Source organism: Lissotriton vulgaris, chromosome 8 (genome assembly GCF_964263255.1).
Source record: "Lissotriton vulgaris chromosome 8, aLisVul1.2, whole genome shotgun sequence".
Lineage (NCBI taxonomy): Eukaryota > Metazoa > Chordata > Amphibia > Caudata > Salamandridae > Lissotriton > Lissotriton vulgaris.
Window position 1 is genome coordinate 778,557,333 of NC_141696.1, and position 27,549 is coordinate 778,584,881.

The 27,549-nt window shown below is 44.5% G+C and overlaps 1 protein-coding gene across 1 annotated transcript in view; it reads left to right on the top strand.

Moving 5' to 3' along the window:
* The window catches only part of LOC147697975 (interleukin-18 receptor 1-like), a 543,176-nt gene that overhangs the window by 470,836 nt on the left and 44,791 nt on the right, over positions 1–27,549 (top strand). Inside the window, exon 9 of the mRNA XM_086933381.1 lies at positions 13,016–13,174. Coding sequence (XP_086789507.1) covers positions 13,016–13,174 — 159 coding nt within the window. The remainder of the gene's footprint in view (positions 1–13,015; positions 13,175–27,549) is intronic.

Here is a 27,549-nt window from a genome sequence, read left to right on the forward strand (position 1 = left end):
AGTTCTGGGCATGGGTTTCCAATTGCTTCATACTGATGCGCGGGAGTTCAGGAGCACGGGCCAGAGCCTCACGTAAAAGATGGCAGGTGTCACGCAAGCATATTGAAATTGCCGCGAACTGCGCAAATCACCGCCGTCAGCGTCCTGCTTGGGGCGCATTCAACATGCAGGCCGCATGCATTCACCAAAAGCACAGGGCCCACTGAGGAATGGTAGGGGTCGCACAAAGCGGGATATCGCTAATCAAAGGTGCCAGTGTCTTTACCTGCAGATCTTGAAGTGCGCTTGTGCTGCTGCAGGAGGCATTAGGTGGACATCATTTAAAAAAACATTACAATGATGGTTGTGGAATGAGACCGTCTCTGGATTTGTTATCACTCACAAATTAGGGCAGCTCCACAAGGCCGATCACATCTGATCTCGCAATTGCTTGTCCAGATTTTACCAAGACCTGGAGGCTGCCATTTTACATGTTCCCCTGGCGGAACACAGAAAGCACTGCAACAAGCACACAAATAGTCGCAGTTCCAGCATTGCGCTTATTTGTCCTCCGCTACCTGATATACGGCCCGCGCCAGGGCAAACTGTACATGTCCCGCAGTTAGCTCACGCAGCTTGCGGCCATCTCGGGACCACCGACTGTAGGGTCCGCCGGCCCACAACTTATGTCTGTTTCTCGCCTCACTTCACTCCGTGTAGGTATTCCGCGACCTCCACTCAGTGCCTAGCCGCTCCGACCCATTATTCAGTGGTTTTCAGTGAGTTGGAGCACCCACATGAGGATATAAATGCCGGATTTTGTCCCTGACCGGCGGATCAGCCTCAGAGAGCAGCCATCTCGCAGCGTGCCCTCTAGCGCCCCATTGACTTCCGCATGTTTAGCGTTTTATTAGCTAATAACATTTCCTTATTCTCAATGGGCCTGTCCAAATAAATCTTCTGCACTGATGTCAGGGATCCAAGGTTACATTCTTATAGGTATCTTCCTCCTCATCTTCCTCTTCTGCTGTTTAATGTAAAGCTCCATGTAGAATGTCGTAAAGGCCTTAGTTTTCCCCTACTCATCTTAAAGGAGCTTACCCTGCTCATCTCTTATCTCTGTTATAAATGTTTTATCAGTCCTCACCCGAATCTGGTGGGCCAGGAGCCTCCCTGTTTTATTGCTTGTAGAATAAAAAAATTTTGCCAGGATCATGTCAATATATTTTTAGCTTTGTTTGAATAAATGATATCCAGCTGTTCCTTCAAAATATTTATCTTCATTACCGTTCCTACTGTAATTTGTCTCTTATTAAGCTGCTCTTCTTTCCTTAAGTTTCCTCGAATTTTCCCTATGACTAACTTCCTTTCTTGCGCAATGCATGTGTCTGTGGCTATGAAGGTGCCTCTTGCAACCACTTTTAGGGTGTTCTCTGTGTACAATTTTTAATTTCTTGTAAAGCAGGTTTCTGGGAAATCCCACTTTAAAAAAACCAAAATGACAAGCAGTGGAAAATCAATAGGTCTCGCCTTAGTAGGCTGATGACATGGCTATTTTATTTATTTTATTGAGTGCACATTCCACAAAAAGAAATAAAGAAACATGCAACTGCCTAAATGTTTTTGTGTATGTGTCAATGAAAATATTAGTTAAAAAAATCATGATCATTGTTAGACCTGACATCATTGGCTTGAGTCTCTCCTCCATTTTTTCTGTTTGCCTCCACTGTTTTTCAATGTTTTGCTGGTATATGCTTTGGGCGCGGTGTCACTGCTGATCAGTGCCACCGCGCAAGTGCTCCCTATGTTAAATTGATGTATCTATTGTATCCATGTTTGGCTTATTTGGTTTACTGTCAGTCCCTAGTCTAGCGCACCAGGAGTGCCGGGGCTTGTAAATACAAATGCCGCTCGTGGGCTTGCAGCACGTGTTGTGCCACCCACAGGAGCGGCCTCGTAAAAGAATGTCTACGGGTCGGTCATTGCGAGACCCACGTGCAGCCTAGTGCTGTCACGCAGGCTGCGCAAGTATACCTACTTGCCAGCCCCTCAAACCTTTCCTTGACTTCATGTTAGTCACCCCTATGGTAGGCCCACGGGCAGGGTGCATTGTAAGTAGAAGGTAGGACACGCCTGACCAAGTTGGCATGTCCTAATAGTGAACTACAGCCATCTTCGTTCTTCACTATTGCGAGGTAGCCTGCTCTCCATTGATTAGAATGGGCCGCCGGGATTATTAATGCTATGATCCTAGCTGGCACGGGGGGTATGGTGCAATGTCGAGTTTGGTATCCCTGAACTCGGGGTTTAATTGCGCATCCGTTGGTGTGGATGGTTTTTGGACTCTGGGTTCGAAAATAGCACTTTTAGAAAGTGTCTATTTTCTTGTCTAACCATATCTGGTTTCTGCTGGTCTTGCGTGTGTGTGACAGGAGCTGGGTGGCTCCACAGGTCTGGATGAGTCAGTGTGGGATGAGTGGGACATTTGCGTTGAGAGTAGGGGGAGAGTAGTTGTTGATAGCCTGCCCTGCCTGATACAATGCTGGCTCCACCTCCTGCCAAGCGGCTGATGGCTCTGTGCCTGCCATGGACGATCCTAGCCCCACCTCCTGCCAGGAGGCCGATAGCTCTGCTCCTGCCAGTGTCAATGCTGGCTCCACCTCCTGCTGGGCGTCTGAGGACCCAGCCCTGCTCAGTGAATAGGCCAGGTGCTGCTGCCTGGCTCCACCCACAACAGACCCAGGATGTTGGGAAATTCCCCTGCATGGACAAAGGGATCAAAGCCGAAAAGGGGTATAAGAGAAGGACCCCTGAACCATGAAATCAGATCACTTCTGACAAGGAACCCTGTAACCAAGGACAAGAGGCCTGCTGATCTAAGGACTTGCCTACCCCTTCTGCCAGTGTGCTGTTTGCTGGGGGGAATCCTGCAGTGCTTCTTTATTTTTGCCAAGGAAACCAGGAGAGAGGAACTGTGTGTGTACTCTCACGCTTGCTAAGAAAATCTCCAAGGACTGGAAGAGTGCCAGTCTCCTGCTGAAGTCACAGGGCTAAAGGACTTCATCTGCTAAAGTGCTATTTGCTGGAATCGTGAATCCAGCACCTCTGAAAGAACCAGCAATCTCGACGCCGACGGACGTCGGCGAATCCAGCTCGACGCAGTGGGTAACGGCCCCAGTATCCCGCTTCCTCGACGACCGGCCGCCGGGCCCAACAGACGCCAGCAGCAACGCCAGTGAGTGGGAGTACGGCTCTAGCTCCAAGGGACCTCGTGTCTGCACCGCTGCTGATCGCATCAACTGTGTGCCCTCTCGACGCCGTGAGCGCTGCTCACTCTGTGCAACCGCACCATCGACGACGCCTGCTGAGGCCTGATCGACACCGAAGACGCGACGCCGGATTGCTCGATGCCGCTGATCATCGTGTGCTTCATTTTCCAAAGGTACTGTGTTGTTGGGGGTCCGTGTGACTCCGGGCTCGACGTAGCGCTCCTCGCGGTCGACGCCGAACCTGTGGATTAACTTTGCCTCGACGTCGTGTAGCCCCCGTGTGGGTTACCCTGTTGCTAAGAACTGTATTGCCAAGAAGAAGATTTGCTTTGATACTAAAGACTTTTGTGCTAAAGAAGAACCTACCTTTGAACTATCCCTTTTTCCTTCCCAGAGTATTTATTAAGATTGTGTACATTGTTGTCGTTATTTGGTCTTGTGCTAAGCCTTATATAAAAATACTTATTTTTATAATACTACTGTGTCGTGTCCATTTGTAGTGTATTCACTTTATTACTGTATGTGGTCATAAATGCTTAACACACAGCCTCTGAGATAAGCCTGTCTGCTCTGCCAAGCTACCAAGGGGATGAGCAGGGGTTATCGAAGGGTGTGATCCCCTTGCCCTGACTAGAAAAGGTGGGTCCCTATTTGTCAGAAGTGTATACCTCTGCCAACTAGAGACAGCCGGTTCTAACAATCATCTATTACTTTTAAGACTACAGGTGCTTCCTAGAAGGCAAACTTACTTGTCATAGATATAGAAATGTTTTTTTTAGTTTAATGTACGTTACTGTATTGTGGAGACATTCATGATGACTTTAAAAAATCAAAAATGATAACGAATGGAAAGAGAAAAACATTTGCAAATTATTGGTCCACGAGCGCTGGCCCTGAAGTTCACCATGTGATCATGCGAAATGGCTTCACGTACAATGCAAGTCATCCATTGACTGAAGGGGGTGACCCATTGTTCCCAATTTGTAGGCTCTATGCTGTAGCAGGTGGACGCAAAAACTAAATGACAGACCATAGATGAAGAGATTTGACTGAAAGCCACTGCGTTCATATAAGTATGCATTGTTTTATGTTTTTTCATTACATGGATATGGTGACATCCAAAGCTGTATCTAGGCAAGATATAATTATCCATTCTTGTATGTTCTTCACTCACACAAATACCACTTGTGAGCAGGTGGATAAAAATGCGCTCCCTCCACTTTCAAACAGTGCTTCATACAGCGATAAATAGGCCAGAAGGGACCAATGAGACGCAAAACTGTGGCCTCAGGAACATTTTTTTTCACAGGGTCGGATTGGACTATAGGGCAATCAAGAAGTGACCAATGGGCTTGTCCGAGATGTCACTGTGTGAGTCAGGTTTTTCAGCAGTTGTGGGCCGGATGTATGGCCAGTTGGACCGGTTTTTAGTGTTGATTTCAGCGATGGGACCACTTTTTTAGCTACCTGCTTCGTTAATGGGGGCCACTTTTATTTTGGTGCCATGGCCAATTTTTTGTCCCAGTAAGACCCTGTCCTTTCTTCACACATTCTGTGCTTCTACTTTGCAAGCAGGACGAAATGACAGGGCAGACTTCGCCATCCTTTCACCAACATAGTGAATGTGGTCAAAATATCAGTTAAAAATGCAAAGGGTGACCTCACTATTTCCTCATATTGTCCCAATAGTGGCAACTAATTTCGCAAGTATAAATAAGGATTCTGGTCTGTTTTTGTTGGCCTGTGAACATTAGATGTGCTGTGAGCTAGTTTACTCTAACCTAATTCCGTTTATATTTACAATTCCCACTTTACCAGGCATTCTCGATTGACAAAATATCATCTTCTGCACTACATTGCACCATTTCAGATAAAAGTGTCAGTCACTCTTACTAAGGAAAAAACACCAGGTTAACACCACTGTTGTAGTCAATCAATCAATCAATCAATCAAAGTAAGCTTTATTCAATTTTAGTCATAAAAAATCACAAAAGCAGATATAACAGTTACAAGCATAATAAAACGCTCTTAACATACATAAAATGATTCAGTATTTCCGAAAATTCATCTACCATAAAAAGGGTCCAGGTAGTAAATTTAACTCATCTGTTTAGAGGTGGGGTGAAAATATTATGCATTTTACAATACTTGCTATACCATAGTTTGCAATTTACAAAATTTTGGTTAATTGTGACAATTAGCCCCTAACAATCATCCTGACTCGAAGTACACTTTTTAAAAAAACTAGCCATTGCACTAACACTGTAAAAGCTATCCAGTAATTGCAAGTATAGGAAGGCTGGTTGGCATTGCCTCCAACCACCTGCCTTCAAAAGGGGCAAAATCCATCTCACTCTTTCTTTTGCATATAGTTTACAAAAAAGGACCTAATGAATTGTAGATTGTGTGGATAAATCATCACAGGGGCAGCAGCATAGCGCTCTTGACCAGTCATTCCTATTTGGATAGCTGATTAATTGATGGAAAGTCCCAAAATCTGAAATGCGTTCGCACATATCTATCATAACCTATTAGACAGCGTCATAAATAAGGCTGTATTTCATATGTAATTAAAATCAATTGATGCTGTACAACAGTTTGCTTGTTAATTTCCAATGCAAGTCTATTTTCTTTCAGATGGCTCATACTAGTTTTTTCAAACTTTTTTCTGAATATACAATTAATTGACTCAGGGCAATTATAGTACTCTGGATGCCCGAGATCAGACATATCGTTTTTTTATGTATTTCAACCAAAGGATCTTGGTTGCATAATCCAGCTTCATTGAGTCCTTTATTATTTCTTGGATTAAGCCCGTACTGGTCGAAGTCCAAATCCTGTGCCAGAGTAATACTGGCTGGGCTATGATGGTATCTGCGATATACGGAATGCCCAGCTCACTGTGGCAATTATAAACAAGAGTACTGCTGGGAACAGCTAAAATGAACCTTAAAAAAGCGTTTTCAACACGCTGTATACAGTCAGTATCACTAAAACCACACACACCTGCCCCAAAGATAGCAATACTCACACATTTGGCTTTATATATCTTAAGGAGTATCTCTGGGGTTCTTTTTCCTAGTTTCTTTGTAGAGTTAGCAACTGCTGTAGTTGATTTCATAAAGAGAAGATCCTGCTTTTAGCAGCCTCTCGCCAAGAACTGGTGCCATCAATCAAGATCCCTAGGTATGTAAACATTTTAGTCGAATCCACCCTGCTTTCTCCAAAGGGTAGGCTCGTACATTTCTGTTTCCCTTTACCACAACTCATAACATTGTTTTTTTTTGGCATTTGAATCTCAAGGTGTCCATATATGTAGTGTAGGGGGCAAGGGCTCTTTGTAGGCCCAGCTGTGTATGAGCCATCAGTACTGCATCTTCTGCATAGAGAAGGGAGACTATTGGTTGTTTGTTGATAGATGGTGGGTCGCTTGAGCTTGCCACCATTACCTGTTGCAAGTTGTTGGCATTGAGTGTAAACAGGAATGCAGCCCTGTCTGACCTCCTTCTCTCCTTTGAACGACGCAGTACATTCCTCCTTGTTTCCGTAATGATTCTTGGCGGTCGCCCCACTATATAATTGTCTTAAAAACTGTATCAATAGTGGGTCCCCTTTTAATTCCATCAGAATATCCCAAGTTTACAATGAACAACACAGTCAAACTCAGCTGTGAGATCCACAAATGCAAAATAAAATTTCCTTAGTTTTGCCTCGGTATATTTACCTATTAAAAGACTAAGATTCAGTTAAAACATTGTATTACTCCGCCAATACTTGAAGACAATTTAAAAAAAATCCTACCTGCAACCTTCATCAATGAATCTAATAGGGAGATAGGGCAATAGCAAGCAGGGTTTTCCCAATCCCCCTTCTTAAAAATAGGTACTATTGTTGACTCTGCCCACGTCTTAATAAAGCCCTTTGCAGAGCATCCTTGGAGGACCGGTGTTATTAAAGGTGTCCACAGTGGGGGATTAGACTTAAATACATCGATGGGCATCTCTTCTGGACTCGGGGCCTTTCCGCTTTTGCTGTAATTTATGGCCCATTCACTTCCTGTTGGAGGTCAATTAGTAGGGAGATCTGGGAACAACCACTCTGTTTGAAAGGGAGATTGTCCCTTTCGGCGTCTCCCTGTATGCTATACACACTAGAAAAAAAATCAATACATTTATGCTCCTCAATTGTCACCGCTAATGATGGGTTGTTAAATTCCCCCAAAAAGTGTGTGCCCTGCTTAAAAAAATGTAGCACTATCTTTCCTTAGGAAAGCTTCATGAAGGGTAACCCATGCGTTCTCCTTTAGTTCCATTCTTCGAGTACTCCTGGCTTGATTATGCTCCTTCCTGCATTCTCTAATTTCCTCTTTATTCCTCGCAGTTTTATGTAGGGCTGTCTTCAACTTTTTATAAGCTTTGGTGCAATTGGTATCAAACCAACCCTGTCTGCAGGTGTGTGCTTCTTTTCTTTCCACACTTAAAAACGTTTGAATGACTGCAGTGATTTCAGAGAATGCTGCAAGTATATATTCATGTGAGGTAGTTTCCCTCAGACAAGCTAAGATTGATTTATAGGCCTTCGTAACAATTTGTTTATTTAGCTCATCTTCATTACAGCTAGACCATCGGAGAGAATAACCATTTAATTTTCCCAGCATTATGTTCTAGGTCCATAATATTTGCTGGTTAAGTTGCTGCTCTGACATAGTTGAATGGCTGAATTTGATACTTAATGGAAGGTGATCACTTAGCGCATTTTTGTGAACTTTGTAGTTTGCAATAAGAGAAGCATAACATTTAGGGCCATTTATAAAGTCTATTGTTGACTCAAACCCCCTGCCAATAAAGGTATGCACAAAGTCTTCACTAGGGCAGCTTAAACAGTTAGCAAAGTCGAGGTCATGCGAGAACCAAGTCTCAATTTGAATGGCACCCTGGACTGAGTGCAAAAAGAGATTCAGGGGGTTATTATCAGCGATGGTCAGACCACAACTACCTGTCTCACTAATAGGGCATGGGCAAACATTAAAGTCCCCACTCCATATGATAATCACATCATGATCTCCCATTTCCTTTATTTTCACCAGTTCTCGATAAAGTGTCCTTAAAATTGCACAAAATTGCTCTTTTGGTGCATTATTATAAAAATTAAGTTGGGCCAAAATACACTTGTTGTCAGTGTAGATTAAAACTATTTGATAATAGAGTTTAGATTTTGACATCTCTATCTTTCTTGCCTTTACTGTTGTGGTCAAATTCTTGAGAGTTCTTGAAAATGACATGTATCAAGGTCGGCAGCTCCACTGAAACATGATTTAACCATTATGATGATGATAATGATGATGGTGTTGATGATATTATAGTGATAATAGGGTGTTGATGATTATTAACACATTATCAGAAAGTAGTATAATTAGTATAAGTATTATTAGTAAGGTAGCATTATCAATAATCATAATCATAAAGTCGTTCGTGATAGTACCATTACAATTAATATTATTGTCATCTCTGTAAATATTATGATTGTGTTTTTGTTACTGTTGATTTCATTATTCGTTTCTAAAGTCATTGCAATTTTCTAATTGAATAAAATGCTGGCAAGACAGCTCAGCAAGGTAAGTGCAAGCCACAGGGATATGTACTCAAAGCTGTAGTCACTGTCCTCACACAACAACCTTGCCACGCATTGCTGTTCATCATACTGCAAATTTCTGTGTGTTCCTGTAGGCATCCTCATGCCAATGGGAACACTTTGGGGTTGATTCCGATTCGGTGAAATGCCCTCCGAGAAGCCGTACTGAGCGTTTTTCCCGTACGAATCGTACGCAGAACTGTTCCCAGACGTATGATGTAGTACGATGTGTACCTAAAGCAGTTCTCCATACAAATCGTACCGAAGACCTTGCAACTAACTAATCCGTATGAATCGCATTCGGAACGCACAATACGCGATGTCCGTACAGATCGAAGCTGCATTTTCCGACCCAGCAAGTACGAATCGTATCAACAACACTCCGTACGACTCTTTTTCTACGGGAGCTTAAAACATCCGTAAAAGCAGATTTCGCCTCGAAATGCATACAGAACGGACCCCCACCGGGTACGGTGCGTACGTCCCATGGTTGCAGGGGTACGGTGAATCGGGGTTCGGTGCATACACCCCTGAATTTCAGGGGTATGGAGCGTATGTCCCCGTGCGTACACCCCATGATCGTAGGTGTACGGACCGTGGGGGTACGCTTCGTACACCCATGTCGTAGGTGTACGGTGCGTACACCCTGTGCGTACGCCCCTTGATTTTAGGGGTATGGTGCGTATGTCATAGTGTTGCCCTCCGTACGAATTGCTTATACCCGACGTTTACCGTACTCATTCCACGGTCCGGATCGTACTTGGCGGGTCATACAGCATTTTTACGAATCGTACGGTTCACTGTGGGGGTCGATGTCGTACGGAGTTACCCTTCATTTTTGTACTGTTCGCAATGATTCAGACAAATTTTCTCGCAACGGATCAGACTACGCGAATCGGACATATTCGGACTATTCGTACGGAAACGCCTACGAATACGAAGCGTCATACCGATTCGTTTCCCGAATCTGAATGGACCCCTTTGTATGCCACAGGCCTAAATATGTAGATGACCTCCACTGACCATGTAAAGTCATTTAAGCTTCTCCTTTGTTTAAGACAGCTGTCAACATTCATTTTCAAAATTGAAATGTTCCTGACGAGTACTACTTGTTTTGTTCTTATTCTGATGTAACTCCTAATGTCTGTAGTTGATGAAACCCAATAAAAATTGTTTAACAGTTAATATCCAGGGATATATAAATTTCCACTTTCTCTGACTCTAAAACCTTCCAAGAGGGCTCTTATTAGTGGCAATAAGGGTCTGTCTCTTTAGGTCACAGACAAATCTACCGTCTGGCCTCTTGAGCATAAAAAAATGAAAAAATAATGGAGGACATTCTCAAGAACATGTAATAATTATCGTAAAATTAGCTTAACGCAACTTTGCATATGGCAGTCTATTGCGGGAAAATAACACTGTGTTAACGTTGTATTCTCAACCCGGCGGCACCGTGGGATAGTCTTACGATAATGTGCCAAATGACCGCATTAAAATGAACGCAATGCCGTAAAAATGCAAAACACAAACTCAGAAAAAGTTGCGATGCCCCAAATTGCGATACAAAAATCAGAGATAACCAGCGACAGGCCTCCAATTCCAGGGCATCAGAACAAAAAAAAGGCAAAAAAAAATAAACTGCATAGCACCATGGATGCACCCGGACTGAGTGCAGGGTACAACGTGAACCCCACAAGCCCCACAGATGACCAACAAGGAAACTCGGGGTCGGGGAAAGCCAAGGAGACCACATGGACACACTTAGATAGTTTGTGGAACTGGCAACTGGCATGTGCGCCTGGCCCCTTTTATTGCCAGGGTCACATGTCCAGTGACGCCTGTGCTGAACGGTTGTGGGGTGAGTGTAAGCCTGTCCTTAGGAAGTGGTTGGTGCTGGCTTACAAAAGTGATCAGACAATCAGAAGTTCAGAGTTCAAACCTTCAGGGTCCATGACTTGAGCTGCACAGAGTTAGTGGCCCATGATGGACTGCGGCCAGCACAGGCACACCGCCACGGGACGCTGTCTTGCAGTGCAATGAGGTAGGGCCATGAGAGCTGAGCGGGTCCTCATCGAAGGTGAATGTCGTGGAGTGTTTCAGGGGACAGTGGAAGGTTTTCTTGCGGGTCATGATGCAGAGGGCAAAACCAAGCAGAAAAAGGCAATATGGAGGAGATGAATGCTACAGACTTATTTTTAACACCAAGTCAGTATCATCCCCCAGGCCATATACTCAGATGCCACCAAAGTTCAACCAGAGAGTGTTCATGAATTTCGGGGGACAGAGTTAGTGGCACCAGAGCTGAAAGGGGATGCAGTCTGCGATGAGGCCGGTACAATGATATAAACTCTGCCATAAAGAAATCAAGACTCAGTTCGAAATATGTGACCTACCTGACCGCAGTGTAGGCCAGAGGCAGTGGTCAGCAGGTGTCCACAGCCACGTGTCGTTGGCTTGCGATGCACAGAGTTAGTGGCAACAGAGCAGTTGTTTGTTGTGTTCCATCACCTCCATAACTATGATCCTTTTTTTTTCCGGACTGAACCGCGTCTTCCTCTTACTCCTCCTTGCATACAGTGATATGAACTCGGTCATTGGAAAATCAAGACTCAGTTCCAAATCTGTGACCTACTTGACCGCAGTGTAAGCCGAAGGCAGTAATCAGCAAGGGACCACAGACACTTGTCATTGGAATGCTATGCACAGAGTTTGTGGCACCACATGGAAGGGAGTACAGTGATATCAAACGTCCAATTAACATATGAACTCGGCCATCATGGTATCAAGACTCAGTTCCAAATGGGGGACCTACTAGACCGCAGTGTAGGCCGGAGGCAGTGGTGGAGTATGTCACGTGCTGCGGGCCTGTGTTGCAGAGGCCAGCGATGGTCTGAGGAGGTTCCCAAGGTCACGGGCCTCGGGCTTGGAGCTTGCACCAGCACATGGTGGGCCCTCTTTGACACACACTGGTGTCGGCATGTGAGCAGTGAGACCTGGGTGTGCAGGGGCGGCCAAGATGGGTCTGGAGACCAGCGGCCTGGGGTGCAGCAGGCGCACAGGATCACCAGCACCACCGCTCATGGTGTCGGCCTCATGGTGGGGTGAGAGGCGTTGCCCTGGCAGACACGTTGGATGTTCCGGAAGAAAACCACGCCCATAGCAACATGCTTTTTATTCACACCCCTACGCTAGCCTGGCGTACTCCGGGCCAGTTCACTTTGCTCACCCTCACAGAGGGGGACAGAAAAAGCTACAGTTCCACGATCTTTCCCACTGGCTGAGGTAACATGGTAGCGTCCACTGTTCACTACACTCCAGAGGGGTGGGGCAGTGGATGTTGTGGCCCTCTTGGGTGGCCGAGCTACATGATCAGTAGCTCCATGGCATCTTTTGTTCTTCAGGAGTGGATCTGGGCTGGGCTCCCCTTTATGGTGCAGGTTGTCGTCTGACCTAACACCAGGTAAGAACAGGTACTAAAAGGTGTTAAATTCCTGCTGCGCCTTATCACATGTTTTAGGATCTAATCGCCGATCTGGCTGGTCGTTGAGAATATTGCGAAGTGGTATTGTCGCTGCTTTTTGCACGGGAATGCCTACTCCGTATCTCATTAGCGTTAGTTGCCGGTGTCATCTGTGGCAATGTTTCTTGCAGCTGCTATCACAGAAAAACTGGTGATATTGGCTGTTAGCACCAGCTTGAGAATAGGGCAATACATTTATCGCCACTTAGTCTGCGATAAAGTGCTGCTAACTAGGCGATAAGTCCTTGAGAATACGCCCAATGAATGTTAAACCTCATATCCCTATGATAGAGAAAAAATACTACCAACCAAGATCCAAAAATGTAGAGTGCTTGTATTCACATCCTTTTTTTGATAAATTAACATTTCATTGTTTAATATCGCTAAAAAGCACATATAAGTTCTAATTGAAAACAAAGCTGTATGATGGGTGGAGGCGTAGATGTCAGTAGGCATTGTACAACTGCCCAATACGTCCATTAGACCTCATGGTTTTATTTGATAAATTTGTTGTAAATTATCTTGCTATATTCTCCTGGATTCTGGTTACAACGTTTTGGTAGGTCTGTAATGAAAAAGTTACATTACAATATTAAAATGCCTCTTTTTGTTTCAGACAGCAAAGAATACGATGCATATGTTTCTTATCCTAAATGCTCTGGGCTTGATTCCGAAGCAGGAAGAATTTTTGCATTGGAGACCTTGTCATACAACTTGGAACACAACTTTGGATACAATCTGTGCATATTTGACCGTGATGTTGTGCCAGGAGGAGGTAATGAAATCATTTTAGTGGTCTTGTTATGCAAAATGTCACTTGCTTTTCATGACGTATTTTTTAGGTAACCTAAAAGGGAAAAAAATAAGAATTTGGTTGATTGTTGGAAAGCAGATAGATATCTCTTTTAAGGCCAGGAACACATGGCTTAATTGGTGTGGAAGAAAGTTAGCTACTAGTTGTACTAGGGAAAACATTTTCAATAAGAAACTTTAGGAGGCAAAAGAAGACTGCACATAAAAGAGTAAGAGCCATATCACATTAAGTGAGCATTGGCGGTGGGCACTGTGTTTGGACAAAATATTGAGTTAGAAATATCAAATACAGAAATATTGGAAAAAAATAATATGACACAACAATATCAAGATCAGAAACATTGTTGTAAAGAATATCAGTTTTTAGGTGAATAATATTGTTTTCAAGAATATAGTTGTAAATATAGTTCCCAATAATGTAGTTGCAAACTTTTTTGTTTTATGATTTTTTTTAGGTGTGTTAGGTTATATGTGATATTTTGGGGTCTTTAGTGTTTGTATAATTGTTAATAATATTTTAAATATAGTTTGTAAAGTGAATTGATTTATAATTTGTTATTTAATTATAATAGCAAGTTATGTTGTCATAGCACATTGCTATGTTTGTCGGGGGGTAGGGTGGGAAGTTAAAAAAGTACAAATAATTAATTATTAATGTATTATTTATTATTAATTATGTACATTGTGTAATGAATACATTGTTTTAAGTTATTTGTTAGTTGAGGTTTGCTGGGTTTTAAGGGGTATAGTCTGATAAGTTAACTAAGTAATAATTAACTAACAATTACTAAAATGTATTAATATTTATTGAATTGTTTATTGATTGTGTAAATGTTGTCATAATTATATTTGTTAAGTTATTTGTTAGCTGAGGGTTGCTGGGTATGTAAGGGCATAGGGTGGAAAGTTCATTATTAATGAAAATATTAATTAATTAATTAATAATGTTTAATAGATTATGAATTAATAATTAAAGGTTAATTAATCATTGATCAAATATAAATTAATTAATTAATATTGAATTAGCTATTAATTATGTTAATTGTGTTACAGGTATTTATTTTAGTTACGTTTTAAGTGTGGGCTGCTAGTTTTGTTAATATATAGTTTGGTAAGTTAATTCAGTAATAAATAATGGCCAATTTGTTTTAATTCATAATTATGAAATTGGTTAATAATTATGTTGCTTGTCTAATTGTTTTTGTATATCATTTTGTTTGGTTAATTAATAAAGTTTATATTAAGAGTTTTATATTTTTATTAAATTAATAGGGTTTGTTTCATATATATTATATGTTTGAAGTGAAGTCATTTTCCATAGAATGTAGTGGGAATAGTACATTTTACATCTCTGAAGTCCAACACTTTCAATACTGTTGCACAGGCTGGGGTAAGAGTAGTAAATATTACCTCTTCGAAGTCCAATGTTTATCCAACTGTGGCACAGACTGGGGTTCCCTACTGCTGGTCAGATTGGAGTGGGAATAGTGTATGTATTACTCCCAGATTTCAAAAATTTTGGAATGTTATATATATATATATATATATATATATATATATATATATATATATATATATATATATTCAATGAAAAAACCATTGGTTTTAGGCCATATATAGTTAGGGATTAGCATTTACAAAACCTTATTTTACTCGCATAAAACCATTGAAATTCCATATATAGTTAGAAGCGCTAACTATATATCGCGCACCCGCAATCCACTGCTGATGATGTCACATATTACATCATTCATGACATGGTCAGTGACATCACTGATGACATCACTGATGACATCTCAAATGACATCACTGATGACATCACTGATGACAACATCCAGTGACTGTATGTTTCTGTAAAGTTAAAATATGTATTACATATTGAAGAATGAGTGGATGTATAAGTGTCTGGATGAAGAATTTAGTAGGTGCATGACTGACTGTATGAAAGAGTGATTAAATGTGTCTCACTGAGTGCATGGGTTAGTGACTAAACTGTCTTAATTTGTGCATCAGTATGTTTGTTGTTGTGTAAGCTGCTGCATGTGTTGATCAGTAGCTATAAGAGTGGCCATATGGGTTATTGATTGGTTGCCCAAGTATTTGTATGGGAGACTGGGTGTGTGTGTGGGTGGCTGGGAGGTGTATGACTCTGTGCATAGATGTGTGAGCAGTTGATTCACTAGATCTATGGGTTCAAAACTGCATGTGGAAACAGCTGTATGGGCGGTTGACTGTGCATGAGTGTATTAGTGAGTGAATGGATTTCTCATTGCTACATGTGCAAGTAAGTACGTATGTAAAACACAATACATGTGAGAGTTGACATATATAAATAACTGAACATAAGAGCCAGTGAATGTGTGAGTGGCTGTATCGATCACTGTGAGCTTGTATCAGGGATTATATAAGAGAGTAAATATGTGTTATTATATGTTTGAATAAGTAAGATGTGTATAACTGTATAGTTGAGGAAATGGAGGTGTGATTGATTCTTTGCATGACTGACTAGGTGTGTGAGTAACTCCATGGATGAGTGACAGTCTGTGAGTGTCTGTTTATACTGAGTGTATGTAAGGTTATATTAGAGTCTGAAGAGGTTCATTGTATTATCACATGAGTGATGTGATCAGTGATGACAAATGAGATGTCATCAGTGATGTCATTTGAGTTGTCATCAGTGATGTCATCAGTGATGTCATTTGAGATGTCATCAGTGATGTCATTTGAGTTGTCATCAGTGATGTCATCAGTGATGTCATTTGAGATGTCATCAGTGATGTCATCAGTGATGTCACTGACCATGTCATGAATGATGTAATATGTGACATCATCAGCAGTGGATTGCGGGTGCGCGATATATAGTTAGCGCTTCTAACTATATATGGAATTTCAATGGTTTTATGCGAGTAAAATAAGGTTTTGTAAATGCTAATCCCTAACTATATATGGCCTAAAACCAATGGTTTTTTCATTGAATTTTCAAGGTTTTGTAAATGCAAATTCCTAACTATATATCCACTATAACCTATGGTTTTTTCTGTGAATTTCATTGGTTTTTTAATAGCAAATATGAAAAGCTTTAAAATGTAAAGTACGTGATAGATAAAAACATTTTCGTATTTATGCACGCTGATGTGCTTTGAACGCTGCCCCCCTCCCCTCTTTTCTCTTAGTAGTACTCTCTCTTTGCAGATAGTGAAGAGTAGTTAACGCAGGCCTTTACCCCCGTTGTAATCCGTCCTGCCTGCTTGTCTCTCCATTTGATTGATTATTATCCAAGCATTTACTGTTTTTCAATTGATTCTCTTTGGTTCATTCTCTATTTACAAACAAGCACAAAGTCGCAATACTCTGTTTAGTCTTTGCAGATCGTGAAAAATCGTGTAAAAAAATAAAAGTAATCGAGCAAAATCAGTAGGCCACTAATTGGATCTCTTTTTGACCTCGCTAAAATAGAAATATTATAAACAACCCTTCATGAGAAATACGAAAATAGTGAGATGAACTGAGCTCCACACCATGAGGGCTGCAAGACAGCTCGGCTCCGTCACCCACCCCGCCCAAAATAACGACAAACCCTATGCAAATATTAAAAATATAGACAACACACCAGCAAAGAAACAGGGTAAAACATTTTATTAAATAACTATTTACATAACGTTGGTTTATAAGATGATGTCAGTAGTGGACCGATGTGTGAATAGGTCGGAAGCAGCACAAGGCGCCAAGATCCGGATGGAAAGTCCTGGATATTGGGTGCCATAGTTCAGAGTTCTGAGTTTGAGCCTTTTTCAATGCCTGTGCTTTGTTGTTTCCCCTCCATCAAAAACAAAATAAATATATAAAACTGTGCAAAAATACAAAAAAAACAAAAAATGTTTACAAAAGCAGTGCTTGTAAGACTGTCTGAAGCTTATTTCCACCTACTGCAGCTTCACTATTCCAAAGTAAGTGAGGGTCGTTTGTGGACCTGACTGCATTTGAAAACAATGTTATATGGTACCTCCCTAAACCGCTTGACGGAGGCCCCCGAGGGGCGGTGTGATGACACGGACTCGGAGAAGACGCTTGACTCCGACCCCCTCCCCAAGTCTTATAGCACTGGTGTAGCCTGAGATCGCCCCCGACATAGGCGGCCGGCTCCCGGGGTCCGGCGGAACTTTTTACCTTTTGATGACTCTTCTATTCTGGACTTTGTCCCACAATCCGTTTGACCTGAAGACACGCTGTAGTGGGGCGCCCCTTTACCGTTTTAGTTGCCATTCCGCCCGCTTTTGCTACACTGTGCCTCTTCCGCCATTCAGCTGTTTACCGCCCGCTCTTGCGACTACAGCGTCTCGCTCACCATGTAGTTAAGTTGCTCCCGCTCTTGCGGTGCAGCGATAGGCGGCTGCCACAGGACTCTCAAAATGGCGGCCGGCTCTTCGGTTTTGGGCCTGGTCCACTAAAATGGCCCTGGGACACCTTGGAACTCGGACGCTTCCCTGATAGGGCTTGGGTCCCATTCTCGAAAAGCGTCCCCTCAGCCGTGAAGATTCTACAAAAGTCTTGGGGGCCTCCGACTCCCGCAGGCTTCTGGTGGGGAGCGGCTGCCATGATTGCTCGTGGAATGGCCACGACGGAGCTACGAGATGGTAGTGGTCTCATGCTGACGCCAGCTTTAGTCTGAAACATCCAGAAACACTATAGACTACCAATTCGATCAGTTCCGGTAGCGCCCCAACATGACCCGGAAGAGAAGAATTTGCCCTCCCCTCTTTGACTGATGGTTCTTGTTGCCTGTCCCCTCTGTTGTCATTTAACAGAACTTTTTGGACTGCTGAAAGGGGTTGTGTTCTGAACGCTGGTTGGTGGAGACATTTAGACTATATTCTTGACCTACGTTGTCGCGTAATGCGTTTTATGACACGCCGCGTTAGCGCACCCGGAAGTGATCCGAGGCGCGGCGCGCAGCGCGTAACGTAAGCATAACAGGTCATGTGACTTGTTAATAAAACTTTTCATTGGTTCATTTTACTTTTGTTAATTTAATGATGAAAAGCTTGGTCATATGACCTAAAAATTACGCTTTTTTTTTTTTTCGAACATTATTTTTTTTTCAAACATATGTTATAATATTCCAGGCTAATGTACTTTCCCGGAAAATTTACAACTGTCCTGCAAGTAAAATATATTCCTTTTTCGAGAAAAAGGGCGTTTCTTCGTTCCATGACGGAGCCGTTGAGTAAGAGAGACTCGGCCTGCTGTCTTAGTCGCCGATACGCCTGATTATCAGATTCTTATCGATCACTTTATGTTGCAGAAATGAAAAACACAACTGCCCTTGACCATTTATCTTTACTGCGTTCCTACATATTATACCTTTTATCCGTCATGTAATTGGACTGCTTTATTTCACTTGCCTTTTACTGATTCGAAAACAGTGACTAAAAGTAAAAACTTTACCAATGTAAATACTACTACCGTGTTTTGTTTTAAAAACCTTTATTGTGAAAATATCAGTATACAAATACGGGCCTATAACCACGTGGGCCGGCCACGGAGCAAACTGAAATCGTATATGATGAGGAGACATTTACACTGTAGAGGAACGTAACGAGTATCAGGGCCATTAGGTTGCAAGAACTAAGGTGTCTAACAGTTGCGGAATCGGTGGACGTACATTTTGTAATTAAAATAAGACAGGGCCACTTACAATAACATTTTCTAGATATACATTTGCGGGCAAGGAGTTACGAGTCCCATTTATACCGGCGCCATTTTGGGCGAGGCCGGGCAGGTCCAAGATATAGTCAAAATGTCTTCACCAACAATCGGCCAGACCAGAACCCCTTTCGGGGTTTTATGCTACAAGATGGTGTCTTCCATTCAGAAAATATTGTTGGCAGCATTTTGAAAGGAAAGATAAACAGCCGTTCTCCTAGTGAGTCTCACATTGTTACATTTAGGAAGAATGTTGAAGAGTAATATGTGGAAAATCTGAAGCCATTTTTCTACAAACTCTCAATCAGCCTAAGTCATGGGCGATCTTTGTCCACACCAGGGCAATAGTGAAGCTGCAGCAGGTGCAAAGGAGCTTCAGACAGTCTTACAAGCACTGCTTTTCTAAACATTTTTTTGTATTTTTGCACAGTTTTATATATTTTTTTTTGTTTTTGATGGAGGGGAAACAACAAAAAACAGGCATTGAAAAAAGCTCAACAGTGCAGGGCGCCTTGTGCTGCTTCCGACCTATTCACACATCGGTCCACTACTGACATCACCTCATAAGCCAACGGGGCACCCCACACTGACTTTCGGCGCAGCATTGTAGGATGGCCACACCAGTGCGGCAACTTGCTGGACACCACCTCGGTGCCATCCGGATCTCGGAGCGTTCGAGTCACTGTACCGCAAGAGTGACCGGAACTCAGCTGGTCACGCCGTCTTTCGGCGCAGCATTGTAGGATGGCCACACCAGTGCGGCAACTTGCTGGACACAACCTCGGTGCCATCCGGATCTCGGCGCGTTCGACTCACTGTACCGCAAGAGTGACCGGAACTCTGATGGACACGCCGTCTTTCGGCGCAGCATTGTAGGATGGCCACACCACTGCAGCAATTTGCTGGACACCACCTTGGGCAACAGTGAAACTGCAGCAGGTGCAAATAAGCTTCAGATAGTCTTACAAGCACAGCTCAGAACTCTCAACTATGGCACTCAATATCCAGGACTTGCCATTCGGATCTTGGCGCCTTGTGCTGGTTCCGACCTATTCACACATCGGTCCACTACTGACATCACCTCATAAGCCAACGGGGCACCCCACGCCGACTTTCGGCACAGCATTGTAGGATGGCCACACCAGTGCAGCAACTTGCTGGACACAACCTCGGTGCCATCCGGATCTCGGCGCGTTCGACTCACTGTACCGCAAGAGTGACCGGAACTCAGCTGGACACGCCGTCTTTCGGCGCAGCATTGTAGGATGGCCACACCAGTACGGCAATTTGCTTGACACCGCCTCAGTGCCATCCGGATCTCAGCGCGTTGTGCTGCCTTCGGCCTATTCGCACATCGGTCCGCTACTGACGCCGCCTCACGTGCCAACGGATTTTCTACGCTTTTTGTAGCCCTATGCCGCATAACAGGTCATGTGACTTGTTTATAAAACTTTTCATTGGATCATTTTACTTTTGGTTTCCTAAAGATGGAAGGCTTGGTCATATGACCTAAAAATAACACTTTTCATTGGTTTAGAAAAATTTTTTTTCCCAAACGATGAAAGCCCCACCTTGTTTCTGGATCATTCAGACTGAAGCTGGCGTCAGCATGAGAGCACCACCATCTCGTGGCTCCGTCGTGGTCATTCCGCGAGCAATCATGGCAGCCGCTCCCCACCGGAAGCCTGCGGGAGTCGGGGGCCCCCAAGACTTTTGTACAATCTTCACGGCTGAGGGGACGCTTTTCGAGAATGGAGCCCAAGCCCTAGCAGGCAAGCGTCCGAGTTCCAAAGTGTCCCAGGGCCATTTCAGTGGACCAGGCCCAAAACCGAGGAGCCGTCCGCCATTTTAAGAGCCATGTGGCAGCCGCCTATCGCTGCACTGCAAGAGTGGAAGCAACTCAACAACATGGTGAGCGAGACGCTGTAGCCGCAAGAGCGGGCGCAACTCAGCTAGATGGCCGCCACCTGGGGAGGCCCGTTCACGCCGCCTCCCCCACGCCCCCCCCCCGGGCCGCCGCACGCCAATTTTCGGAGTAGCATTGTAGGATACCAAAACCAGTGCGGCAGTTTACTGGACATCACCTGGGTGCCTGTCGTACATGTTGTGTCAGCCATGTGACACTGGACACAGACCGCTACTGACGAGGCCTCCCCCCGCACCACCCGGGACGCCCCACGCTGTTTTTCTGTGCTGCATTGTAGGATCCCTAAACCAGTGCGGCACCCAGGCGACATCACCTGGGTGCCGTCCAGAACTCTGCACGTTGTGCTGCCTTGGGACTATTCGCACAACAGCCCGCTACTGACGAGGCCTCCCCCCGCCCCACCCGGGACGCCCCACGCCAATTTTCGGAGCAGCATTGTAGGATCCCTAAACCAGTGCGGCACCCAGGCGACATCACCTGGGTGCCGTCCAGAACTCTGCACGTTGTGCTGCCTTGGGACTATTCGCACAAAAGACAGCTTCTAACCATTGTTGCTTTTTGTGTTGAGAAATGTTTAGATGTTTTTAGTTTTTGTTCCGTTCGTTAAAGTTAGTAGTTAATAAAGTTTTATAACCTTACTTTGTTGGAGTGTTATCTATTTTTTTAAAAACGGGTGAATGGGGCCTTGAATCGGGTTATTGTCATGTGTGGGCTTTGGAAGTGTGCTGCTGCAGGATCGGACATTTCAAACTCAAATGCACGTTCTTTTTCTTACCTTTCCGAAGCATGGAGCGCAATAGCAGGCAAAGAAAGGGTGATGCACGTGTTGAACACTACCTGACCTGGCAAGTTGCTGGCAGTGCCCCCCGCCCGCTCCTGAAAGAGGGCACACACACACCGCCGCCCCGAGTACTTCACAAATCTTTAAAAGACCATGCGCTTGTTCATGAGGCTTAAATGGTTTATCACCTCTTCTAGAACCCCTGCATCGACCCTCTGACGTTTCATGGAAAAATTACCTTGTAACACAATACCAAGCCCTGTCAGCTGAAACCCCCAAGGAATCGTGGGGCATATTATCAAGGGGGTTTATCTCCGCTTTTTTGGCTTTAAAAGCCATGAAAGCGGAGATAAAATTATTTCCCTATTACCAAGCTGTCGCTAACACCAGTTAGTGACAGCTAAAAGGAGATAGCGACCATCTTGGGCCCCGCTTTGCATGTCAGTGATACTTATCACTAATGACATGCAAAGTGGCGTGCCAAGATGTTAGCGACTGGAAACAGTCCCTAACATCGCTACCTTCTATTACCAACTTTTGGAGATATTCGCGCTAAGCGCGAATATCTCCAAAATCTAACACCTGCCCTGAGCAGTTCTTAGCCATGTTATCCAATGGGAGGTGGATAACATGGCTAAGAGCATTAAGTCGATAATACATGAATATCGCTGACTTTTCTGCAATAATAGCAAGGTTTATCTGCGATAAAAATCGCCGATGTGCGGCGATAATTTTTGTCTCTAAACAAGTTAGAGACAAAAATTATCGCTAGTTGTTCGTAATATGCCCCCGGGTTTTTGCTTGCAGAAATCGGGAGGCGGGAGACTAGCACTGAAATCAGTAGTCACACGCCTGAATCGGGAGGATTGGCATGTCTGAATTCTCTACAGCTGGGGCCATAAACTACATCCGCAGGGTTAGGTGATAGCCTGGGACCAGCCTGGCATCTAAAATGGCTGCCGTGCACGACAAAATTGTGGCATTCGAAAAAAGGCAAAAAGGCGCAGCCGCTGGAAGAGATGTATCAACATATATGAGCCTCCTCAGCCACCCTCAGGAAACATAGGGGATTAGGATACGTCTCCCGCACCCCCTTATACCTAGTACTTTAATTAACGAAGCACAAAATGGCGAATTCCCGTTTCGCTACCAGTTTGCGGCCCAGTTCGCGGCCCGTGAAGCGCTTCTACCGTGAAAAATCATTTTTTTTTTATTTTCCCCACGGGACCCTTTAATAACCCCAACAACATTCCTAGGGGGTCAAGAGGGGGATACCTTGCCCCCTTTCATTAAATTCCCCCTTAGTTTTTCACCTTTTCTTCTCTCTCGATCCTACCGAGAGACAAGATGGCGGCCGCTCCGGACTGTCACGCAGCAAAAAAAAAAAAAAGCTCACGCACAGCCGCTGGAAGAGATGTCTCAACATATATCAGCCTCCTCAGCCACCCTCAGGAAACATAGGGGATTAGGATACGTCTCCCGCACCCACTTATAACTAGTAATTTAATTAACGAAGCACAAAATGGCGAATTCCCGTTTCGCTACCAGTTCGCGGCCGCGCTTCTACCGTGAAAAATCATTTTTTTTTTATTTTCCCCACGGGACCCTTTAATAACCCCAACAACATTCCTAGGGGGTCAAGAGGGGGATACCTTGCCCCCTTTCATTAAATTCCCCTTTCGTTTTCCACCTCTTCTCTCTCGATCCTACCGAGAGACAAGATGGCGTCCGCTCCGGACTGTTTAGAATGTTGACAGACACCGGAGAGCCAATCAGCTTTCTGCGCGCAAAGTTCCGATAAGCGAAAAGTAAGCGGACCGGATCGCTGCCCAGAGCGCTGTTACAGATATATATCTTGGTTTGAACGTTAATTTCTCAAAAACTACTGGAGCACATATATTGAGACCTAGCAAAGGCACATCGGGCTAACAGTCCCTACAATTTTGCCAAGTTTTGTGCAAATCCATTCAGCCGTTCGAGCTAAAAGTGAGTCCAACCGCCCTATGGAAAAATGAATGGGAAAAACGCGTTTTGGGACCCCCCTTTTTTCTCGGCCCCCCCTTGACGAAACCCCATCAAATTTTCAGGGGCTGCTCAGAAACAAAATGTGCCATTTTCCTGAAAATTTCAGCCGATTCCGTCCACAAACGCCAAAGTTATTAGACATAGAATTTTCAGAAATCCCATAGGGAATTAATCCTAACTATATATACCTACTGGCGATAGCCAGTAGGTAATATATATATATATATATATATATATATATATATATATATATATATATATATATATATATATATATATATATATATATATATATATATATATTACCTACTGGCGGTCGCCAGTAGGTATATATAGTTAGGTTTTTTTCTCTATGGAACTTTTGAAATTTCTATGTCTAATCACTTTGGCGTTTGTGGACGGAATCGGCTGAAATTTTCAAGAAAATGGCACATTTTGTTTCTGAGCAGCCCCTGAACATTTGGGAGGATTCCGTCAAGGGGGGGCCGAGAAAAAAGGGGGGTCCCAAAACGCGTTTTTCCCATTCATTTTTCCATAGGGCCTTTGGCCTCACTTTTAGCTCGAACGGCTGAATGGATTTACACGAAACTTGGCAAAATTGTAGGGACTGTTAGCCCGATGTGCCTTTGCTGGGTCTCAATATATGTGCTCCAGTGGATTTTGAGAAATTAACATTTAAAAAAACAGATATATCTGTGACAGCGTCCTAGATAGCGCACCAGATCGCGTACTTTTCGCGTTACGGAGCTTTGCGTAGCGAAGCTGATTGGCTCTCCGGTGTCTGTCAACATTCTAAACAGTCCGGTGCGGCCGCCATCTTGTCTCTCGGTAGGATCGAGAGACAAGAGGAGGAGAAAAACGAAGGGGGAATTTAATGAAAGGGGGCAAGGTAGATCCTTCTTGACCCCCTAGGAATGATGTTGGGGTTATTAAAGGGTCCCGTGGGGCAAATAATTAAAATTTGATTTTTCGCGGTAGAAGCGCTTCTCGGTTCGCGAACCGGGTCGCAAACTGGTAGCGAAACGTGAATTCGCCATTTTGTGTTTCGATTTAATTAAATTACTAGGTATAAGGGGGTACGGGAGACGTATCCTGACCCCTTATGTTTTCTGAGGGTGGCTGAGGAGGCTCATATATGTTGATACATGTCTTCCAGCGGCTGTGCGTGAGCTTTTTTTTTTTTTTTTGCTGCGTGACGTCTGTTAACGTTCGATTTGATGGAAATCAGGAACTGTTGACCGCCATTTTGTCACTGCGAGTTAATATTTTGTTAAAAATAATTGTTTATTGATAAACATTGTTTGCACCATCTTGCCTTTTTTGCAATGCCACACTTTTGTTGAGCACGGCAGCCATTTTAGATGCCTTGACCAGACCTACTCTCTGCACGCCGCCGATCCTCAGCATGGCTCCCCACCCTCGCAAGCATCTCCCTCACGCACTGGTCACCCCCGCTCTCTCTCTCATGCATGGGCCAGAAACCTCCTCCCATCTGCGCTGTTCGTGAGCGTTTTTTTTTTTTTTGCTGCGTGCACCCCCGCTCTCTCTCTCATGCATGGGCCAGAAACCTCCTCCCATCTGCACTGTTCGTGAGCGTTTTTTTTTTTTGCTGCGTGACGTCTGTTAACGTTCGATTCAATGGAAATCAGGAACTGTTGACCGCTATTTTGTCACTGCGATTAAATATTTTGATAAAAATAATTGTTATAAATTAATCCTTATTGATAAACATTGTCTGCACCATCTTGCCTTTTTTGCAATGCCACACTTTGGTTGAGCACGGCAGCCATTTTAGATGCCTTGACCAGACCCACTCTCTGCACTCCGCTGATCCTCAGCATGGCTTCCCTCCCTCGCAAGCATCTCCCCCACGCACTGGTCACCCCGCTCTCTCTCTCATGCATGGCCCAGAAACCTCCTCCCATCTGCGCTTTTCTTCTCTGAGAATCCCACCCTGTGCCCGCCCGACACCTCCCTTTCACCCTATTCACTACCGCACCCTGTGACACTCCTCTTCCTCTGTGTCCGATTGTTCAGGCCGGTCCCAGGCTATCACCTAGTCCTGCAGTTGTAGTTTATGGCCCCAGCTGTAGAGAATCACCCCTCTTCAAAGGAGTTACAGTAGATCAAGACCCCCACCTCATGAGATCCGTCACACCACACGCGTTCCTACTATCGGATAACCATCCTGTATTGTGCTTGGGGAGGGGATTCTCACTGTGAGGGTGTGTGGGTCCGAGCCTGAAGCGGAAGATTCCAGGGATGCCTTTTTGTACATCAAAGTCTTCACAATTATGTGTCACATTAAAAATATATAGCACTCCAACAAAGTTGTAGGATTATAACACTTGAATAACTTATAAATATATACAACGGAACAAAAACAGTAAATACATTTAAACATTTTTTTTAAAAAGAAGCAACAATGGTCAGTAGCTGTGTTTTGTGCGAATAGTCCCAAGGCAGCACAACGTGCTGAGTTCTGGACGGCACCCAGGTGATGTTACCTGGGTGCCGCACTGGTTTTTGGTATCCTACAATGCAGCTCCGAAAAATGGCGTGGGGCGTCCCGGGTGGTGCAGGGGGAGGCCTCGTCAGTAGCGGTCTGTTGTGCGAATAGTCCCAAGGCAGCAGAACGCGCTGAGATGTGGATGGCACCCAGGTGATGTCCAGTAAGTTGCCGCACTGGTTTTGGCATCCTACAATGCTGCTCGGAAAAACGGCGTGGGGCGCCCCGGGGGGGCGGCGTGAACGGGCCTCCCCAGGTGGAGGCTCGTCTGCTGTACTGGGGCGCCCCTTTACCGTTTCAGTTGCCATTCTGCTCGCTTTTGCTACACTGTGCCTCATCCTCCATTCAGCTGGTTATCGCCCGCTCTTGCGGCTACAGCGTCTCGCTCACCATGTAGTTGAGTTGCGCCCACTCTTGCAGTGCAGCGATAGGCGGCTGCTACAGGACTCTTAAAATGGCGGATGGCTCTTCGGATTTGGGCCTGGTCCACTAAAATGGCCCTGGGACACCTTGGAACTCGGATGTCCCCTGAGCCTGGAAGATTTTACAAAAGTCTTGAGGGCCCCGGACTCCCGCAGGCTTCTGGTGGGGAGCGGCTGCCATGATTGCTCGCGGAATGACCACGACGGAGCCACGAGATGGTGGTGCTCTCATGCTGACGCCAGCTTCAGTCTGAAACATCCAGAAACAAGGTGGGGCTTTCATCGTTTGGGAAAAAAAAATGTTTTAATCCAATGAAAAGTGTTATTTTTAGGTCATATGATCAAGCCTTCTATCATTAGGAAACCAAAAGTAAAATGAACCAATGAAAAGTTTTATAAACAAGTCACATGACCTGTTATGCTTACGTTACGCTCTGGTATAAAAAGCGTAGAAAATCCGTTGGCACGTGAGGCGGCGTCAGTAGCGGACCGATGTGCGAATAGGCCGAAGGCAGCACAACGCGCCAAGATCCGGATGGCACCGAGGTGGTGTTCAGCAAGTTGCCGCACTGGTGTGGCCATCCTACAATGCTGCGCCGAAAGTCGGCGTGGGGCGCCCCGTTGGCCTGTGAGGTTGCGTCAGTCAGTGGGGGCTGTTTGAGAAAGCAATGTGATGCTGTGCGTCGCCCCCAAGATGGAGGCTCCTCGGCTGTAGTGGGGCGCCCCTTGGTGTTTCACTCACTATCCAGCTGAGTTGCGTCCGCACTTGCGGCTACAGTAGACCGAAGGCAGCACAACGCGCCGAGATCTGGATGGCACCGAGGTGGTGTCCAGCAAGTTGCCGCACTGGTGTGGCCATCCTACAATGCTGCGCCGAAAGTCGGCGTGGGGTGCCCCGTTGGCTTATGAGGTGGTGTCAGTAGCGGACCGATGTGTGAATAGGTCGGAACCAGCACAAGGCGTCAAGATC